Source organism: Pipistrellus kuhlii, unplaced genomic scaffold (genome assembly GCF_014108245.1).
Source record: "Pipistrellus kuhlii isolate mPipKuh1 unplaced genomic scaffold, mPipKuh1.p scaffold_m20_p_143, whole genome shotgun sequence".
Classification (NCBI taxonomy): domain Eukaryota; kingdom Metazoa; phylum Chordata; class Mammalia; order Chiroptera; family Vespertilionidae; genus Pipistrellus; species Pipistrellus kuhlii.
This window is the reverse complement of record NW_023425453.1, coordinates 180,001-198,501: the sequence shown is the minus strand read 5'-3', so window position 1 is coordinate 198,501 and position 18,501 is coordinate 180,001. Positions and strand designations below refer to the sequence as shown.

Below are 18,501 nucleotides of genomic sequence, written 5' to 3'. Positions count from 1 at the left end.
CTCACAGGTGTCTGCAGTTTCCTACCTCCGCTCGGCCCTGGGGACCCTCAGCACAGCGTGCCCTTGTTCACTGTCACGCTGGTGTTTCTACTGGCCAACCCCTCCCGCCCCCCAGTGGGCTGTGCCAGGCTGCAGCACGGAAGGAAGGGGTGACCTTGGCAGCAGAGCCAGGGCCAGTACCAGAGGGTGCCACAGGGGGCAGCACTGAGCCGGGGCCAGTACCAGAGGGTGCCTCCTGGGACAGCACTGAGCTGGGGCCAGTACCAGGGGCAGCACTGAGCCGGGGTCAGTACCAGCAGGAGCAGCACTGAGCTGGGGTCAGTACCAGCAGGTTCCACTGGGGGCAGCACTGAGCTGGGGCCAGTACCAGGGGGCAGCACTGAGCCGGTGTCAGTACCAGCAGCTTCCACTGGGGGCAGCACTGAGCCTGGGCCAGTACCAGTGGGCGCCACTGGGGGCAGCACTGAACCAAGGCCAGTACCAGCGGGCACCACAGGGGGCAGCACTGCCACGGCAGGCGTCATTCCCCAACTGGAATCAGAGGCCGTGCCGGTTTTGGGGGACGGGGAGCTGGTCTCGGCCGGCAGGAGCGCCTGCGCCCCGGGCATCGGGACCCCCAGAGCCCGTCCCAGCCCCTCACCTTTCAGCCTGAGCCCCTTGTCCGCCCCGAGCTTCTCCAGCACGCGCGTCCAGGGGCCTCTGGCCGCGTACCTCCCCTTGGACGCCATGAGGACGATGGAGCTGCGGGGGAGAGGGCCGGTGAGCGCGTGGGGAGCAGTGCGGAGCAGGGCGTGGGGGGGGGGGCCGAGGTCGCAGTGCCTGAGGCCCGGCCAGCAGCGGGGGCAGGACCGCCCTTCCTGCACGCTGCCCTGACTGCCCCATCCCAGGAGGCGGCCCAGGTCCTGGACACACACACACACACACACACACACACACACACCCCGACACACACACACCTGGCACCCAGGACTCTGCTCCCTGCCGTACATCTGTCCCCATGGAGGAGAGGGCAGGTACCAGCGGGTGCCACCAGGGGCAGCACTGAGCCCGGGTCAGTACCAGCGTGTGCCACCGGGGGCAGCACTGAGTCAGGGTCAGTACCAGCAGGTGCCACCGGGGGCAGCACTGAGCCAGGGTCAGTACCAGCAGGGGCCACCGAGGGCAGCACTGAGCCAGGGCCAGTCCACTTGGGGCAGTGCTGAGCCGGGGCCAGTACCAGTGGGTGCCACCGGGGGCAGCACTGAGTCAGGGTCAGTACCAGCAGGGGCCACCGAGGGCAGCACTGAGCCAGGGCCAGTCCACTTGGGGCAGTGCTGAGCCGGGGCCAGTACCAGTGGGTGCCACCGGGGGCAGCACTGAGCCGGGGCCAGTACCAGCAGGTGCCACCGGGGGCAGCACTGAGCCAGGGTCCATACCAGCAGGCACCACCAGGGGCAGCACTGGCAATATTCCCCCACTGGAATGTTCTGCATTGTGTGGGGTCAGGGCCGGCAGGCACACAGGTTTGAGGAGAGTCTGAGCGACAGGGAATGAACCTGCCACCTCCCTTTACCGTCCCGTAACCAGTCTGACTCCTCTGCTTCCCAAACGGGGAAACTGAGGCATGTGGCGACTACATGTGTGAGCAGGAGGCCACCCCCCGACCCCCAGCCGGCCGGAGCCGTGTCCAGGCCCCGGTGCCCGGCCAGCGGCCGCCCGGTGGCAGACGGGCTGCCCACACGGAGGAAGTGAGCCGATCCCCGGGAATAGAAACGGGCAGTGGCCCAGAGGGGCCCGGGAGGCGCAGACCGCAGGCCAGACTGGAAAATGTGCCTGGATCCTGGCACCGGCCGCCCGCCCCGCCCCGCCCCGGCCCCGGCCCAGCGGGCAGCAGCGGCCAGTGCTGGGCGGGCCACGGGCTGGGCGGGGGCACGGCGGGGGTGGGGGCTGCAGGAGGCCGGGCGGGGAGCCAGGGGCTGTCGGTGGGGGGCGCTGGGCGAGGGCGAGCATCGCAAACACACCCCAGCCGTCGGCCTAGGGCCCTGGGCCCAGCGGGCCGTGTCCCCGTCATCCCAATGTGCCCACGACAGCACGCTCCTGGCCCCGGAGCCGGGCTGAGACTTCCTGCCGGGGGTACCCCCAGGCCCTCCGGAGGGGGGTCGGGGTCAGCTCCAGGCTCAGGACCGCGGGGGGCAGGGCGCTCGTGGCCCCCAGCCCTTGGCGGCGGGCACACGCGGCCCCTCAGCCTGGCATGGGCCTCTGCCCTGCACCTGTTGGCACGGCCGGGCCCTCGGGGTGCCAAGCAGCTCATCCTTTAAAAAAAAAAAATTTTTTTTTAAATTGATTTTTCACAGAGAGGAAGGGGGGGAGAGAGTGAGAAACATCGATGAGGGAGAGACATCGATCAGCTGCCTCCCGCACACCCCACACTGGGGATGTGCCCGCCACCAAGGTCCATGCCCTTGACCGGGAATCGAACCCGGGACCCTTCAGTCCGCAGGCCGACGCTCTATCCACTGAGCCACACCGGCTTTGGCCCACCCTTGATGCTCCAGGTGTGAGCAGCTGAGCCTGGGGCAGTAGTGGCCCCGGGAGGGAGGGTACACACACACACACGGGGCTGCCCCGAGCAGTGGCCATGGAAAGAGAGTCGACGTCATGCAGACTTGGCCTAGCTCTGGATGGCGTGATGATGTCACCCAGGAAAACCGGCTGGTTTGGGGGATTGAAAAAAAGCCAGGCCCGGGTAGTGTTGCTCAGTGGATAGAGTAGGGGTGTCGAACTCAATCAGAGAAGGGGCCAAAATCTAAAATCCAGCCTAAATCGCGGGCCGAATGGTTTACTGAACAGTCATAAACTGTCATTGTGATGGAAACGCAGCGGAGTGCAGTGATGACAGCGCGGTGCGGGCCACATTGCAAGGCCTGGCGGGACGGATTTGGCCCGCGGGCCTTGTGTTTGACACATGTGGGATAGAGCGTCGGCCTGCGGACTGAAGGGTCCCGGGTTCGATTCCAGTCAAGGGCATGGACCTTGGTTGAGGGCACATCCCCAGTGGGGGGTGTGCAGGAGGCAGCTATGGAAGTTTCTCTCTTGTCCATGTTTCTAACTCTCCCTCTCCCTTCCTCTCTGTAAAAAATCAATAAAATATATATTTTATAAAAAAGTCAGTTCCGGCCGGCATGGCTCAGCGGTTGAGCGTTGACCCATGACCCAGGAGGTCAGGGTTCGATTCCCGGTCAGGGCACAGACCTGGGTTCTGGGCTCCATCCCCAGTGGGGGGCGTGCAGGAGGCAGTCGATCCATGATCCTCTCTCCTCATGGATGTTTCTCTCTCTTCCTCTCCCTCTCCCTCTCCCTCTCCCTCCCCCTCTCCTTTCCTTTCTGAAATAAATACAAATATATATATTTTTTAAAATGCTGAGCATTATGCCGAAGCCGGTGTGGCTCAGTGGATAGTGCATCAGCCTGAAGACTGAAGGGGTCCTGGGTTCGATTCCGGTCAAGGGCATGTATAATATCTTGGTTGCGGGCACATCCCCAGTGGGGGGTGTGCAGGAGGCGGCTGATGGATGTTTCTGTCTCATCGATGTTTCTAACTCTCTATCCCTCTCCCTTCCTCTCTCTAAAAAAAAAAATCAATAAAAAATATATTTTAAAAATGCTGAGCGTTCCATTCCACAGGAGGCCTGCAGGGGGCGCCTCCGAGCCGCCTTTGGGGCGAAGGCCCAGCTGGTGAGGCCCCGAAGCCAGGGGCATGTGGATCGCATTAGCGGAGTGGGAGTGATGAGATCACCCGGGGACGCGGGCCGAGGGCCAGGGCAGGCCGCCCGCTGCTCCCCGGGCAGCGGGCGGCCGGGCCCGCGGTCCCGGGTGCGAGGGTCGGGGCCGGCCCTCACCTGTCCGGGATGGCCGCCACGTGGTTGAAGAGCTGCCAGGGGATGCCCTGCAGCACGGCGCTCCGGAAGCTGGCGTGGCTCAGCACGCGGCCCTGGCTGCCGTCGACCGCCACCACCTGGACGCCCTCCTCCAGGCCCGGGAGCCGCCTGCCGTCCACCTGCGGGGACCGGGGGGGGGGGGGGGGGGGTGAGGGAGGCCTCCCGCCCGGCCCCACGGGGACCGCACACAGGGGCCCCGGAGCTGCTCAGAGCAGACGGCCTGCTGGCATCCTCCTCTCCTTCCCCTCCTCCTCCTCCTCCTCCTCCATCTCCTCCTCCTCCTCCTCCTCCCCGCCCGGGCCCCACGGGGACCGCACACAGGGGCCCGGGAGCTGCTCAGAGCAGATGGCCCGCTGGCATCCTCCTCTCCTCCATCCCCTCCTCCTCCTCCTCCCCCTCCCCCTCCCCCTCCTCTTCCTTCCCCTCCTCCTCCCCCTCCCCCTCCCCCTTCTCTTCCTTCCCCTCCTCCTCCCCATCCCCCTCCTCCCCCTGCTCCTCCACCCCTCCTCCTCCTCTTCCTCCTCCTCCTCCTCCTCCTCCATCTCCTCTTCCTCCTCCCTCTTCCTCCTCCTCCCCCTCCTCCTCCCCTTCCTCCTCCTCCTCCTCCCCCCTCCTCCCCCTCCTCCTCCCCCTCCTCCTCCTCTTCCCCCTCCTCGTCCTCCTCACCCTCCTCCTCCTCCTCTTCCTCCTCCCTCTTCCTCCTCCTCCTCACCCTCCTCCTCCTCCACCATCTCTTCCTCCTCCTCAGCCTCCTCCCCCCTTCTCCTCCTTCTCCCGTCCTCCCCCTCCTCCTCCCCCTCCCCCTCCTTTCCCTCCCCCTCCCCCTCCTCCTCCTTCCTCCTCCTCCATCTCTTCCTCCTCCTCAGCCTCCTCCCCCACTTCTCCTCCTCCTTCTCCTCCTCCTCCCCCTCCTCCTCCCCCTTCCCTTCCCCCCTCCTCCTCCTCCCCCCTCCTCCTCTGCCTCCCAAAGGACCACCCTCCCACTTTATTTTTTATTTTGTTTTATTTATTCTTTTCCGTCCTTCCTGAGGACATTTTCCCATTGACTTTTAGAGAGTGTGGCAGGGAAAGGGAGAGACAGAAACACGGACGTGAGAGAGAGACAGCAGCGGGCTGCCTCCTGCACACGCCCCAACCAGGGCCCCTGACTGGAATGGAACCCGGGCCGCCTCCTCGGTCTGCAGGCCAAGGCGCTAACCACCGCGCCACACCTGCCCGGGGCCCAACACTGTCCCTTTGGCCCCGCGGCCTCCGGGGCTGAGCGGGGAGGGCGGGACCCCCGTGCCAGCGGGTGAGGCCAGCAGCCCACAGAAGCCCCCCCCGCCCGCCCCCCGAGGGGTCACCCACCTCGATGTACGCGAGGTCGCTGTGGAGGTGGAAGTAACGCTGCTTGGAACTTTCCAGCTTCACCTCCAAGAAGTGGTCCTTTGTCCTCTGGCAGACAAACAGCCCCGGGGGGGGGGGGAGGGGATTGGCTCCCAGGAGTCCGTGTGGTGTGGGCCACGGAGTGGTCATGGTCTTGGCCTCCCCTGTCCCCCTCCCCTCCCCTCCCCCCGGGAGCCCGTCCAGGCCAAGGCCGAGGCCGAGGGGTGGGGGCGGGGGGTAGGGGTTAGCTCCCAGGAGTCAGTGTGGGCCAGGGGGTGGCCATGGCCCTGGCCTCCCCTCCCCTCCCCTGCCCCCGGGAGCCCGGCCAGGCCAAGGCCAAGGCCGAGGGGCGGGGGCGGGGGGTAGGGGTTAGCTCCCAGGAGTCAGTGTGGGCCAGGGGGTGGCCGCGGCCCTGGCCTCCCCTCCCCTCCCCTGCCCTCAGGCGCCCGGCCAAGGCCAAGGCCAAGGCCAAGGCCAAGGCGGAGGCCGAGGGCAGGCCTGCCGCCCGCCGGCCGCGCGCTCACCAGCTGCGCCCCCGCCAGCTTCCGGGGCATGGGCACGTCCACGGCCGCCCGCTCCGCGAAGCGGGGGTAGGCGGTGGCCGAGCAGTCGCTCACGCCCGCGTTCCTGGGCAGCAGGGCCTTGACCTTGATCCGCTCGCAGCCTTTGACGGAGCAGAAGGCGAACCGCTCCCGCTCGTTCTGCGCAGTGAGCTTCAGGAACAGCAGGCTGCGCGGGGGGTGGTGGGAGGGAAAACAAGGAAGGGATCAGATCCACCTGGGGCCGGGCCCCCGGCCAGGACACGTACTCCTGCGGGGACACAGCTGACTCCACGCAAGGGCGGGCGACCTTGGCTGTGGAATCTGGAGCCCCCTCCCTTTCAGCCTGTTTACTTTAAAAAAAAAAAATTATTTAAATATATTTTATTGATTTTTAAAAAAATATTTTTATTGATTTTACACAGAGAGGAACTGAGAGGGAGAGAGAGAGTTAGAAACGTCGATGAGAGAGAAACGTCAACCTGCTGCCTCCTGCACACCCCCCACTGGGGATGTGCCATCAACCAAGGTACATGCCCCTGACCGGAATCGAACCCGGGACCTTCCAGTCCACAGTCCGACGCTCCATCCACTGAGCCAAACCGGTTTCAGCTATTTTATTGATTTTTTTACAGAGAGGAAGGGAGAGGGATAGAGAGTTAGAAACATTGATGAGAGAGAAACATCCATCAGCTGGGGTTGGGCAGTTGAGGGGACTCAGGCCTGCAGGGGAGGGCAGTTAGGAGCAATCAGGCTGGCAGGGCAGCAGTTAGGGGGTGATCAGGCTGGCAGGCAGAAGCAGTTAGGGGCCATCAGGAAGGGAGCAGTTGGGAGCCAGCAGTCCTGGATGGTGAGAGGGATGTCCCAGATGGGAGAGGGTGCAGGGTGGGCTGAGGGACACCCCCCCTCTCCCACCCTGAACATGAATGTTATGCACCGGGCCTCTAGCATCCTAATAAAAAAAGAAACATGCAGCTGGGACCGGTGTGGCTCAGTGGATAGAGCGTCGGCTTGGGGACTGAAGGGTCTCGGGTTCGATTCCGGTCAAGGGCATGTACCTTGGTTGCGGGCATATCTCCAGTGGGGGGGGGTGTAAGAGGCAGCTGATTGATGTTTCTCTCTCATTGATGTTTCTAACTCTCTCTCTCTCTCCCTTCCTCTCTGTACAAAAATCAATAAAATATATTTAAGAAAAACAACAAAAGAAACATGCAAATTGACTGTGCCTTTGCCACACCCACAAGCCAGGCCCAGCAGCCAATCAGGGCAAGTATGCAAACTAACCCGTCCAAGAGGGCAGTCAATTTGCATGTCCCCAGGCCAGAGCAAAGAGTGAAGACGGCGTAGAAACAGGTGAAGCGCTGCAGAGGGAGCGAAGCTGTGGAGAAGGGAGGGAAGCAGGCGGACGGAGGAGACAGCAGCAGGAGGCCCTACTCCAGGAATCTTCCTGCAACGGGCCTCTAGTGTGTGTGTGTGTGTGTGTGTGTGTGTGTGTGTGTGAGACAAAATAACTGAATAAATGCAACAGAAAAAGGCTTCCAGAAAGCACTGTGCCTCCCTCGCTCCCAGGCCCAGCCGTGCACAGCGCCCTCCAGTGGCGAGGCACTGGCGTTGTCCTCGGGGTGCTGGGCTGTCTGCATAGGGGGCGGGACCAGGAGCCCCCTCGCCTCCCCTCCTCTCTCCCCTCCATGAACTGGAACCTGCTTCGGACACAGCCGTCTCGCCCTCCACAGACGCGTGGACGGACCCAGGAGCTGCAGAACGGAGGGGCCCTAGGAGAGGACCCCCTGACCACCCCCCCCCCCACTGACCGCACCCGCTGGCCAGGCCCCGGGAGGTCCCTGAAAGGTGGTAGCAACCATACTTTGGTGAAGACTGCTGTTTGAATCTTCACCCTTCTAGTCTGGCTCCGCCTGCGCCTGATTAAACACAGGATATTGACCTCAGCTTCCCCAGGTGGAGACCTGGAGGCTGAGGCAGTTTTCCGGTGCCTGTGGGCCAGGACCACAGGAGATGGGTTCCCACAGACTCGGTAGCTTCAGGGGTAGAAGCTGTAGAAAACCTTTAGAGACTAACCGCTGAGCTCTGCTTCCATACTGCCTGCTATCGCGAGAGAGGGCCACCTTCCAACGTCCAGCAGGATGTGACGGGGAATTTAGAATTTAGAACAAAGGGAAATTCCTGTGGTGTAGGCCTTTAAAAGGACTGCCTACCCTGGAGCAGTGCAGTCGTGTGGACTCCCCCTGCGTGTGGTGCTCTGGCGGCCGTCCTGGCCGGTTTTTCAATAAATCCTTGCCTGCTTGTTTTTTTGTTTGTTTGTTTGTTTGCTTTTTATATATATATATTTTTATTTATTTTGTACAGAGAGGAAGGGAGAGAGATAGAGAGCCAGAAACATCGATGAGAGAGAGTCATCGATCAGCTGCCTCTTGCACACCCCCTACTGGGGATATGCCCGCAACCAAGGTCCATGCCCTTGACCGGAATTGAACCCGGGACCCTTCAGTCCCCAAGCCGATGCTCTATCCATTGAGCCACACCGGTCTCGGCTGCTTTTTTTAAAATCAATCATCAGCCTCCGGTGGCCTTATTTGGAACCCAGGGTCCGGCCCCCCCACCCCCACCTGCAGTCCCAGGCCCCGCCCCGCCCCGCCCCGCAGGCTCCTCACCCCGAGGCCTCGTCCCAGAAGTAGTGGCTGCGGCCGGGCACGCTCTGCTCCAGCTTCTCCATCTGCAGGGTGCGGGCGAAGGTGCCCGTCTTGGTGGTCTGCTTCCGCAGGCGGTTGTGCACGTCCGAGAGGATGGAGAAGGTGGTGCCCCGCGGGTAGCAGAGCCCCACGCGGATCCAGTCGCCCCTGGCAACGGGGGAGGCAGAGGTAGGGCCGGCCTGGGGCACCTCTGGGGCCCCCCCTTTCTGGGGGTGGGGCTGGGGGTTTGGGGGAGCGTTGCTGCTGTCAGGACTGAGTCCCAGGAGAGGGGAGGACCACACACACAGGGCCCCTCGGGTGAAGGTGACCAGACGTCCCGCTGTTGGCGGGACAGTCCCGATCTTGAACAATTCGTGTCCCGCGTCCCGCGGCGTTTTTAAAAAAGTCCCGGTTTGCCGAAACCGGTGTGGCTCAGTGGATAGAGCGTCGGTCTGCGGATCCAAGGGTCCCGGGTTCGATTCCGGTCAAGGGCATGGACCTTGGTTGTGGGCACATCCCTGGTAGGGGGTGTGCAAGAGGCAGCTGATCGATGATTCTCTCTCATCGATGTTTCTAACTCTCTATCTCTCTCCCTTCCTCTCGGTAAAAAAATCAATAAAATATATTTAAAAAATAAATAAATAAATAATTAATTAAAAAACAAAAAGTCCCGATTTGCCAAAACCGGTGTGGCTCAGTGGATAGAGCGTCGGTCTGCGGATTCAAGGGTCCCAGGTTCGATTCCGGTCAAGGGCATGGACCTTGGTTGCGGGCGCATCCCCAGTAGGGGCGTGCAAGAGGCAGCTGATCAATGACTCTTTTGCATCAACATTTCGACCTCTCTATCCCTCTCTCTTCCTCTCTGTAAAAAAATCAATAAAATATTATTTTAAAAAATAAAATAAAAAAGTCTCGATTTGCCAAAACTGGGTTTAGCTCAGTGGATAGAGCGTCGGCCTGCGGACTGAAAGGTCCCGGGTTCGATGCCAGTCAAGGGCATGGACCTTGGTTGCAGGCACATCCCCAGTAGGGGGCGTGCAAGAGGCAGCTAGTGGATGATTCTCTCTCATCGATGTTTCTAACTCTATCCCTCTCTCTTCCTCTCTGTAAAAAATCAATAAAATATATATATATATATTTTTTTTTTTTTAAAAGGCCCGATTTTTTGCTGCGCGACGTCGTACAAATTGTTAAAAATCAGAACTCTTCCGCCCAAAGCGGGACGTCCGGTCACCTTACCCTGGGTGTCTCCAGGTTCTATGTCCGGCTGGAAGGACCCTCTCCCCACGCGGTGTCTGTCCGTCCACGGGGAGGCCCTGGGTCCCGCCTTCCCTGCCCAGCCTGACTGCAGGGCCAGGGCATGCCTTTGGGGCCCCTTTCCCGCTTCCGGTGAGTGCCTGCCTCACAGGGATGCTGCGGAGAAGATGCTCAGACGCAAACACACCCCCAAAGCCCCATCCCGACCCCCCCAGTTGGCCCCGGGGCGGCCCACAGAACCCCTTTCCCTCCGTGTGAAACGTGACGTCCTGGCCAGGCACGGGGTCCTGGCAAAGAGCCTGTCCCACGTGACCTCCCTGGCCCTCCTGCACCCTGGGGGTGTCACTGACCCCACCTCCCAGACAAAGGGACTGGGGTTCTGGCCTGAGGTCTGGCCTCTCCCCGCAGCTGGGCCTGAACTGCTGGTGACAGCAGCCCCAGGTGCTCCCCTGCAGGGGGCGTGGCTGTCTGAGGGCCTACAGGGGGCGTGGCTGTCTGAGGGCCTACAGGGGGCGTGGCTGCCTGAGGCCCTGCAGGGGGCGTGGCCAGGTTGAGGCCCTACAGGGGGCGTGGCCTCGATGCCGCAGGGGGTGTGGCTGCCTGAGACCCTGCAGGGGGCGTGGCTTCTGAGGGCATACAGGGGGCGTGGCTGTCTGAGGCCCTGGAGGGGGCGTGACTTCTGAGGGCCTGCATGGGGCATGGCTGACTGAGGCCCTGCAGGGGGCGTGGCTTCTGAGGCCCTGCAGGGGGCATAGCCAGGCTGAGGCCCTGGAGGGGGCGTGGCTTCTGAGGCCCTGCAGGGGGCATAGCCAGGCTGAGGCCCTGCAGGGGGCGTGGCTTCTGAGGCCCTGCAGGGGGCATAGCCAGGCTGAGGCCCTGCAGGGGGCGTGGCTTCTGCGGCCCTGTAGGGGGCGTGGCTTCTGAGGCCCTGCAGGGGGCGTGGCTGCTTGAGGCCCTGCAGGGGGCGTGGCTTCTGAGGCCCTGCAGGGGGCGTGGCTTCTGAGGCCCTGCAGGGGGCGTGGCTTCTGAGGCCCTGCAGGGGGCGTGGCTGCTTGAGGCCCTGCAGGGGGCGTGGCTTCTGAGGCCCTGCAGGGGGCGTGGCTGTCTGAGGCCCTGCAGGGGGCGTGGCTTCTGAGGCCCTGCAGGGGGCGTGGCTGCCTGAGGCCCTGCAGGGGGCGTGGCTTCTGAGGCCCTGCAGGGGGCGTGGCTGCCTGAGGCCCTGCAGGGGGCATAGCCAGGCTGCGGCCCTGCAGGGGCGTGGCTTCCAGAGCCCCCACCCCCAGGGGCTCTGTCCATCTCCCTGCACCCCGGGCCAGGGCCCCACCCACTTGTTGAAGTTGATGAGCCAGATGGTGAGCTCGGCGGGCGCCGTGCGGTCCCAGTGGATGGTGTAGCCCTTGCGCAGGGTGACCACCGGCTGGTACTGCTGGTAGTGGGTGCTCCTGGTGAGCGCCCCCTCCAGGAGGAGCGGGTGCTCGGGGAAGTCGTTCTTGACGATCTTCATGCGCAGGTTGCTGCTGGTCTTCTGGGCCTGGATGTACATCTTCTCGCCCCGGGAAGGAAGCGCAGCGCAGGGCGGTCACTCCGGGGCGTCTGCCGAGCCTCTGCCCGCAGCCCCGCTCCGCGGACCGGAGGAGGGAGGCCAAGCAAGGGGTCCCCCTGCACGCAGCCCACGCCGCCCCACGCCTTGTGCACCCTCAAAAGGGGCCGTGTGGCCCGGCCGCCGTGGCCCCGTGGCTGAGCTTCCACCTAGGACCCAGGAGGCCAGGGTTCGAGCGGGCTCCATCCCCAGTGGGGGGCGGGCAGGAGGCAGCCGATCCAGGATTCCTTCTCACCCTTAATGATTCTCTCTCTCCTTCTCCCTTCCCCTCTGAAGTCCATACAAATATGTTTAAAAGCAAACAAACATGCCCTGGGTGAGGAGGAAAAGGAGGAAGGAAGGAAGGAAGGAAGGCAGGCGAGGACCCTGTGTCCTCAGCCTGGCCCAGAGCCCAGTGTGCAGTGGCATCTGTATGCTTGCCCAGGTGTAAGCGGCCCCAGTGTGCTAGCGCGTGCCCACCCCCCCATGTGTGTGTTCCCCCCTGTGTGCCCCCCCTGTGTGCCTGTGTGTGCCTGTGTGCCCCCTGTATGTGCCCCCTGTGTGTGCCCCCTGTGTGTCCCCCTGTGTGCCCCCCGTGTGTTCCCCCTGTGTGTTCCCCCTGTGTGTGCCCCCTGTGTGTGCCTGTGTGCCCCCCTGTGTGTGCCTGTGTGCCCCCCTGTGTGTGCCTGTGTGCCCCCGTGTGTGTGCCTGTGTGTCCCCCTGTGTGTGCCTGTGTGCCCCCCTGTGTGTGCCTGTGTGCCCCCCTGTGTGTGCCTGTGTGTCCCCCCGTGTGCCCCCCTGTGTGTGCCTGTGTGCCCCCTGTGTGTCCCCCCGTGTGCCCCCTGTGTGTGCCTGTGTCCCCCCGTGTGTGCCTGTGTGCCCCCCTGTGTGTGCCTGTGTGCCCCCCCGTGTGTGCCTGTGTGCCCCCGTGTGTGTGCCTGTGTGCCCCCTGTGTGTGCCTGTGTGCCCCCCCGTGTGTGCCTGTGTGCCCCCGTGTGCCCCGCGGCGCCCCCGGGTGCCCACCTGTGCGTAGCGCCCGCTGCAGACGGCGCCCCGCCAGTCGGGCACGTCGATGCAGTCGGGGTGCCGCAGCAGCCAGTTGTCGGCCTTGGTGAGGTAGGAGCCGGGGTACTCGGACACCGAGCCGTCCACGTCGTGGAACACCGACGTCTTGTCGCCGTCCATGTCCAGCTGGTTGAACCAGGGCCCCGGCTCCCCGAAGAACACCCGGGACGTGATCTGCGCGGAGCGGGCGGGGCCCGGGGCCCGGGGTCAGGGGTGAGGGGGCGGGGCCAGAGGCTCCCATTTCCACTGACACCGCAGCGGGCCAACCAGAGGCACCGAGGGGAGAGGGGGAGACCCCCTGCTGACCTCACAGACCTCATCACACCGCAGCCCCCACACCCAGCCCAGCCCTTGGCCTCTGCTCATGGGGGGGGGGGCTGACTGCTCTGGGGGGCGTGCGGGTGCTGGTCCCCACTCGCAAGGCTGCAGAGCTGGGCAGGGACATGGGCGTTCATGTGTGCATGCATGTGTGTGTGTGTGTGTGTGTGTGTGTGTACACGGAGTGGCCAGATGATGAGGATCTCTGAACACATAATACTCTGGCCACTCAGTGTATATATAACTCTTATCTAACAAAAGAGAAACATGCAAATGCAAATGAACCATCACTCTACTACGCCCACAGCCAATCAGAGTGAGTATGCAAATTCAACCAACAAAGATGGAGGTGAGTTTGCATAGGCAGGTGTGGAGCGGAGCGAAGCCTGCTGAGGGGAAGCAGGGGGTGGAGGGAGCTCCTGGAGAGGTGCCGCGGGCAGAGTGAGGAGGTGCCGGCTCCCGGGCGGCTGCCAGTGAAGCCAGGGGAGGAAGGCCTGTTCTCACATGAATATTGTGCAATGGCCTCAAACACGTATATGTATATACGGTGCACAAATTTGTGCATGGGTGGGGTCCAGCCAGCCTGGCCAGGGGGAGGGGACGTGGGCGGTTGGCCGGCCTGCCTGCTGGTCGAACTCCTGGTCGAGGGGACCATTTGCATATGAGCCTTTTATTCTATAGGACAGACACGGAATGGCCTAGTTATTATGCGTTCAGAGATCATCATCATCTGGCCGCTCAGTGTGTGTGTGTGCGTGTGTGTGTGTGTGAGAGCGTGTGTCAGTGTGTGAGCGTGTGTGTGACTGAGGCGGAGGCGGCGGGAATGTTTGCAGGAGGAGGGTGTGTGTGGTGTGTGCGTGTGTCCGTGTGTGTGAGTGTGTGTGTGTGTGTGTGGTGTGTGTGTGTGTGTGTGTGTGAGTGTGTGTGTGTGTGTGTGTGTGGTGTGTGTGTGAGAGCGTGTGTCAGTGTGTGAGCGTGTGTGTGACTGAGGCGGAGGCGGCAGGAATGTTTGCAGGAGGAGGGTGTGTGTGTGTGTGCGTGTGTGTGTATGTGAGAGCGTGTCAGTGTGAGAGCGTGTGTGTGCATGAGGCGGAGGCGGCGGGAATGTTTGCAGGAGGAGTGTGTTTGTGTGTGTGTGTGTGCGTGTGTGTGTATGTGAGAGCGTGTGTGTGGGGCGGCGGGAGTGTTTGCAGGAGGAGGGTGTGTGTGTGTGTGCGTGTGTGTGTATGTGAGAGCGTGTGTGTGCATGAGGCGGGGGCGGCGGGAGTGTTTGCAGGAGGAGGGGGTGTGTGTGTGTGCGTGTGTGTGTATGTGAGAGCGTGTGTGTGCATGAGGCAGAGGCGGCGGGAATGTTTGCAGGAGGAGGGTGTGTGTGTGTGTGCGTGTGTGTGTATGTGAGAGCATGTGTGTGCATGAGGCGGGGGCGGCGGGAGTGTTTGCAGGAGGAGGGGGGGTGTGTGAGTGTGTGTGTGTGTATGTGAGAGCGTGTGTGTGCATGAGGCGGAGGCGGCGGGAGTGTTTGCAGGAGGAGGGTGTGTGTGTGTGTGCGTGTGTGTGTATGTGAGAGCGTGTGTGTGCATGAGGCGGAGGCGGCGGGAGTGTTTGCAGGAGGAGGGGCTGTGCACCAGGAGGGCGGGCGGCCGGGGAGATTGCCATGACCGGCCGCTGAGCAGCCTGAGCAGAGGACTTGGCTCACTCCAGCCTGACCCCGTTCCCCTTGGCAGGCCCCAGGGGCCGGCAGGCAGCGGCAGGCAGGCGCGGAGGGGCGGGGGGAGGCGGGGAGGAGAGGCCTGGGAAATTATCCACCACCAGACAGAACGCCGCCCCAGGGGGCCGGCCCTGCCCAGTCCCCGGGGCGCCCGCCCCGTGTGACTCAGCACAGCCTCTCCGGGGCGTCTGTCTGCTCTCAGGCGGGACTGAAGGCAGCAGCCTCAGCAGAGATCCCTCAGACTCGGCAGGTTTGTCAATGAACTGCGCCGCCCGGCCGGCGTGGCTCAGTGGACAGCGGCAACCTGGGAACCAGGAGGTCCGGGTTCGATTCCCGGTCAGGGCACAGGCCCAGTTTGCGGCTCCATCCCCAGGGGGGAGCCTGCAGGAGGCAGCCGATCTGGGATCCTCTCTCCTCATGGATTGTGTCTGCCTCTCTTTCCCTTCCTCTTTGAAATCAATAAAAATATACACTGAGTGGGTATGTTATTATGATCTCTGGACACATAATAATCTGGCCATTTAGTGTGTGGATATATATTAGAGGCCCGGTGCATGAATTCATGCATGGGTGGGGTCCGGCCAGCCTGGCCAGGGGGAGGGGACATGGGCGGTGGGCTCACCTGCCTACTGGTCGGACTCCTGGTCGAGGGGACCATGTGCATATTAGCCTTTTACTCTATAGGATGTACACTAAGTGCCAGATTATTATGATCTCTAAACACCTAATAATCTGGCCACTCTGGTGCATGCATTCGTGCATGGGTGGGGTCCGGCCAGCCTGGCCAGGGAGAGGAGACGTGGGCGGTTGGCCGGCCTGCCTGCTGGTCGAACTCCTGGTCGAGGGGACCATGTGCACATGAGCCTTTTATTCTATAGGATAGACACAGAGTGGCCGGGTGTTTATGCGTCCAGAGATCATCATCATCATCATCTGGCCACTCCGTGTGTTTCATAAGTTAAGTAAGCCGAGACCAGTGTGGCTCAGTGGATAGAGCGTCGGTCTGCAGACTGAAAGGTCCCGGGTTCGATTCCGGTCAAGGGCATGGACCTTGGTGGCGGGCACATCCCCAGTGGGGGGCGTGCAGGAGGCAGCTGGTCGATGTTTCTCTCTCATCGATGTTTCTAGCTCTCTCTCCCTCTCCTTTCCTCTCTGTGAAAAAAAAAATCAATAAAATATATTAAAAAAAATAAAAATAATAAAAATAGGGGAGATAATAGATCAACCGAAGGACTTGTCTACATGCATATAAGTACAACCAGTGGACACAAAGCTCTGGGGAGGGAGGGTACGTATGGGAGAGGGGGGGGGGCATGTTAAAATATGTACACAGATGATGATTTAATGAAAAAAATAAAAGGTTAAGTAAACGTACAGTAGCTGTGCCATCTCGGGGGCCCAGCCACGGGACTCACAGGCCTGCACCCAGCGCGAGGCTCCCCCAGGGGGTCCCCGCCCAGGCCCCGCTCACCGGCACGTCCTCGAAGGTGATGTTGCTGACGTTGTTGTGCGGGCAGCTCTGCCAGGCGTTGTTGAGGCGGAAGGCCAGCGCGCTGGTGTGCCGGCCCTCCAGGGCGGCAAACTTGCGGAAGGTGCAGTTCTGCACGTTGATGGGGCCGTCGTAGAGCTGGATCCCCCGGATGGGGAAGTCCCTGCGGGGCCCGGTGGGGCAGCGTCAGGGGCGGTCCAGACAAACCAGGCCTGACCCCCCACCCCCCACCCTCCTCCTCCTCCTCCTCCCGCCCCCTGCAGCTCCCCCTGCACAGCACACGGCTGGCTCCTTGGTTCGCTCACGGGACACACACATTCAGGGAGATAGAGTCAAATTGTGATGGCTGGATGGGGGATGGATGGATGGGGGATGGATGGAAGGGGGATGGATGGATGGGGGATGAATGGATGATGGATGGATGGATGGGTGATGAATGGATGATGGATGGATGGTGGATGGTGGATGGATGGTGGATGGATGATGGATGGATGATGGGTGGATGATGGGTGGATGATGGATGGGTGATGGATAATGAATGGAGGGATGATGGATGGATGGATGGATGGATGATGGATGGATGGATGGGTGGATGGTGGATGGATGATGGATGGATGATGATGGATGGATGGGTGATGAATGGATGATGGATGGATGGTGGATGGATGGGTGGATGGTGGATGGATGATGGATGGATGATGGGTGGATGATGGATGGATGATGGATAGATGATGGATGATGAATGGAGGGATGATGGATGGATGGATGGATGGATGGATGGATGATGGATGGATGGATGGATGGGTGGATGGTGGATGGATGATGGATGGATGGATGGGTGGATGGTGGATGGATGATGGATGGATGATGGATGATGAATGGAGGGATGATGGATGGATGGATGGATGGACGGTAGATGGATGGATGGGTGGATGGTGGATGGATGATGGATGATGAATGGAGGGATGATGGATGGATGGATGGGTGGATGGTGGATGGATGATGGATGGATGATGGATGATGAATGGAGGGATGATGGATGGATGGATGGATGGATGGATGGATGGACGGTGGATGGATGGATGGATGGATGGATGGTGGATGATGGAGGATGGATGATGGGTGGATGGATGGACCGTGACTGGGACATTTTGCCTCGATCCCAGCAGGGGGCAGGGGGCAGGGGGCAGAGACCGTCTCCATGTGCCTCGGGCTCCTAGGCAGGGGGTTGGGGGGCGGCCAGGGCCTACGAGGCACCACGGGGCTTCCCGGCTGCCCCCACCTCGGCTCGCTCACGCTCCGGGCCCCGTGTTTCCGCTTTTCCTGGCATCCCCGCCCTGGCCCGGCCCTCCTTCCCGCGCGGACAGAGAAAGGGCAGGACGGTGAACAAGAACACGGACGTGACTGTTCATCGTCACACCCGGCCGCCCCGTCACCACACGGGCCCCCCCGAGCAGACACGGCTCCCCCGGGGACCTCGGCCTCTCCCCATTGTTTTACTAGCGGCCCACGGACGTCAGGACGGTGAGTCCCGTGGCCGGGGCGGCCCGGGCACGGGTCCAAGGAACACATTACCGGGACGGCCGCTCTCCCAGGCTCTGCGGCTGCCCTTCAGGCCCCGGCCAGGCCCAGACAGCTGCACGGCCTGGGTTCCGGCTCTGAGCGCAGCTGGAGGCCCTGCCGCAGGCCCCAGAGGAGCCACGAGCCTCACAGCTGGGAGCCGCTGGCGCCCCGCCCGGGAGCCGGACCCCCGGGGGAGAGCCGGGCTGGGCCGGCTGGGTCCTACAACAGCCTGAGTCCTGGAGGCGCCCGGCTGCTCGCCCCGGGACTGTGGTTCTGTCCGCAAAGCTTTTCTTTCCTTTTTTAAAAAACTGATTTGTGCCAAGACCAGTGTGGCTCAGTGGATAGAGCCATACGCCTTGCGGACTGAAGGGTCCCAGGTTCGATTCTGGTCAAGGGCATGGACCTTGGTTGTGGGTACATCCCCAGCGGGGGGCGTGCAGGAGGCAGCTGATGGATGTGTCTCTCTCATCGATGTTTCTAGCTCTCTCTCTCTCTCTCCTTTTCTCTCTGTAAAAAAAAAATCAATAAGCTATATTTCAAAAAAAAAAAATTCATATCAATGTCCCTAGCAGGTGTGGCTCAGTGAGTAGAGCGTTGTCCTGTGGACTGAAGGGTCCCAGGTTCATTTCCCAGTCAGGGCACAGGCCCGAGTTGCCGACTGGATACCCCAGTAGGGGTGTGCAGGAGGCAGCCGATCAATGATTCTCTCTCCTCATGGATGTTTCCCTCTCTCTCTCTCTCTCTCTCTCTCTCTCTCTCTCTCTCTCTCTCTCCCCCCCCCCTTCCTCTCTAAAATCAATAAAAATTTATATTAAAAAAATTCATATCCATGTCCCTAGCAGGAGTTGCTCAGTAGATTCCTGGTCAAGGGCATACACCCAGATTGCAGGCTCGATCCCCGCCTCCCCCTCCCTCCCCCAGTAGGTGGCGTGCAGGAGGCAGCCAGTCAGTGATTCTCTCTCACCACTGATGTTTCTCTCTCCCTCCTCTCCCTCTCCCTTCCTCTCTGAGATC

The 18,501-nt window shown here is 61.8% G+C and overlaps 1 protein-coding gene across 2 annotated transcripts in view; it reads right to left on the bottom strand.

The window, feature by feature from the left end:
• The window catches only part of LOC118718762 (cell migration inducing hyaluronidase 1), a 63,416-nt gene that overhangs the window by 804 nt on the left and 44,111 nt on the right, over positions 1–18,501 (bottom strand). For both annotated transcript variants that reach the window (XM_045581613.1, XM_045581614.1), the window contains 8 exons: positions 15,907–16,087; positions 12,368–12,583; positions 11,094–11,308; positions 8,491–8,676; positions 5,807–6,011; positions 5,265–5,351; positions 3,879–4,036; positions 641–741 (listed from right to left, as the gene is read on the bottom strand). In XM_045581613.1, coding sequence (XP_045437569.1) covers positions 641–741; positions 3,879–4,036; positions 5,265–5,351; positions 5,807–6,011; positions 8,491–8,676; positions 11,094–11,308; positions 12,368–12,583; positions 15,907–16,087 — 1,349 coding nt within the window. The remainder of the gene's footprint in view (positions 1–640; positions 742–3,878; positions 4,037–5,264; positions 5,352–5,806; positions 6,012–8,490; positions 8,677–11,093; positions 11,309–12,367; positions 12,584–15,906; positions 16,088–18,501) is intronic.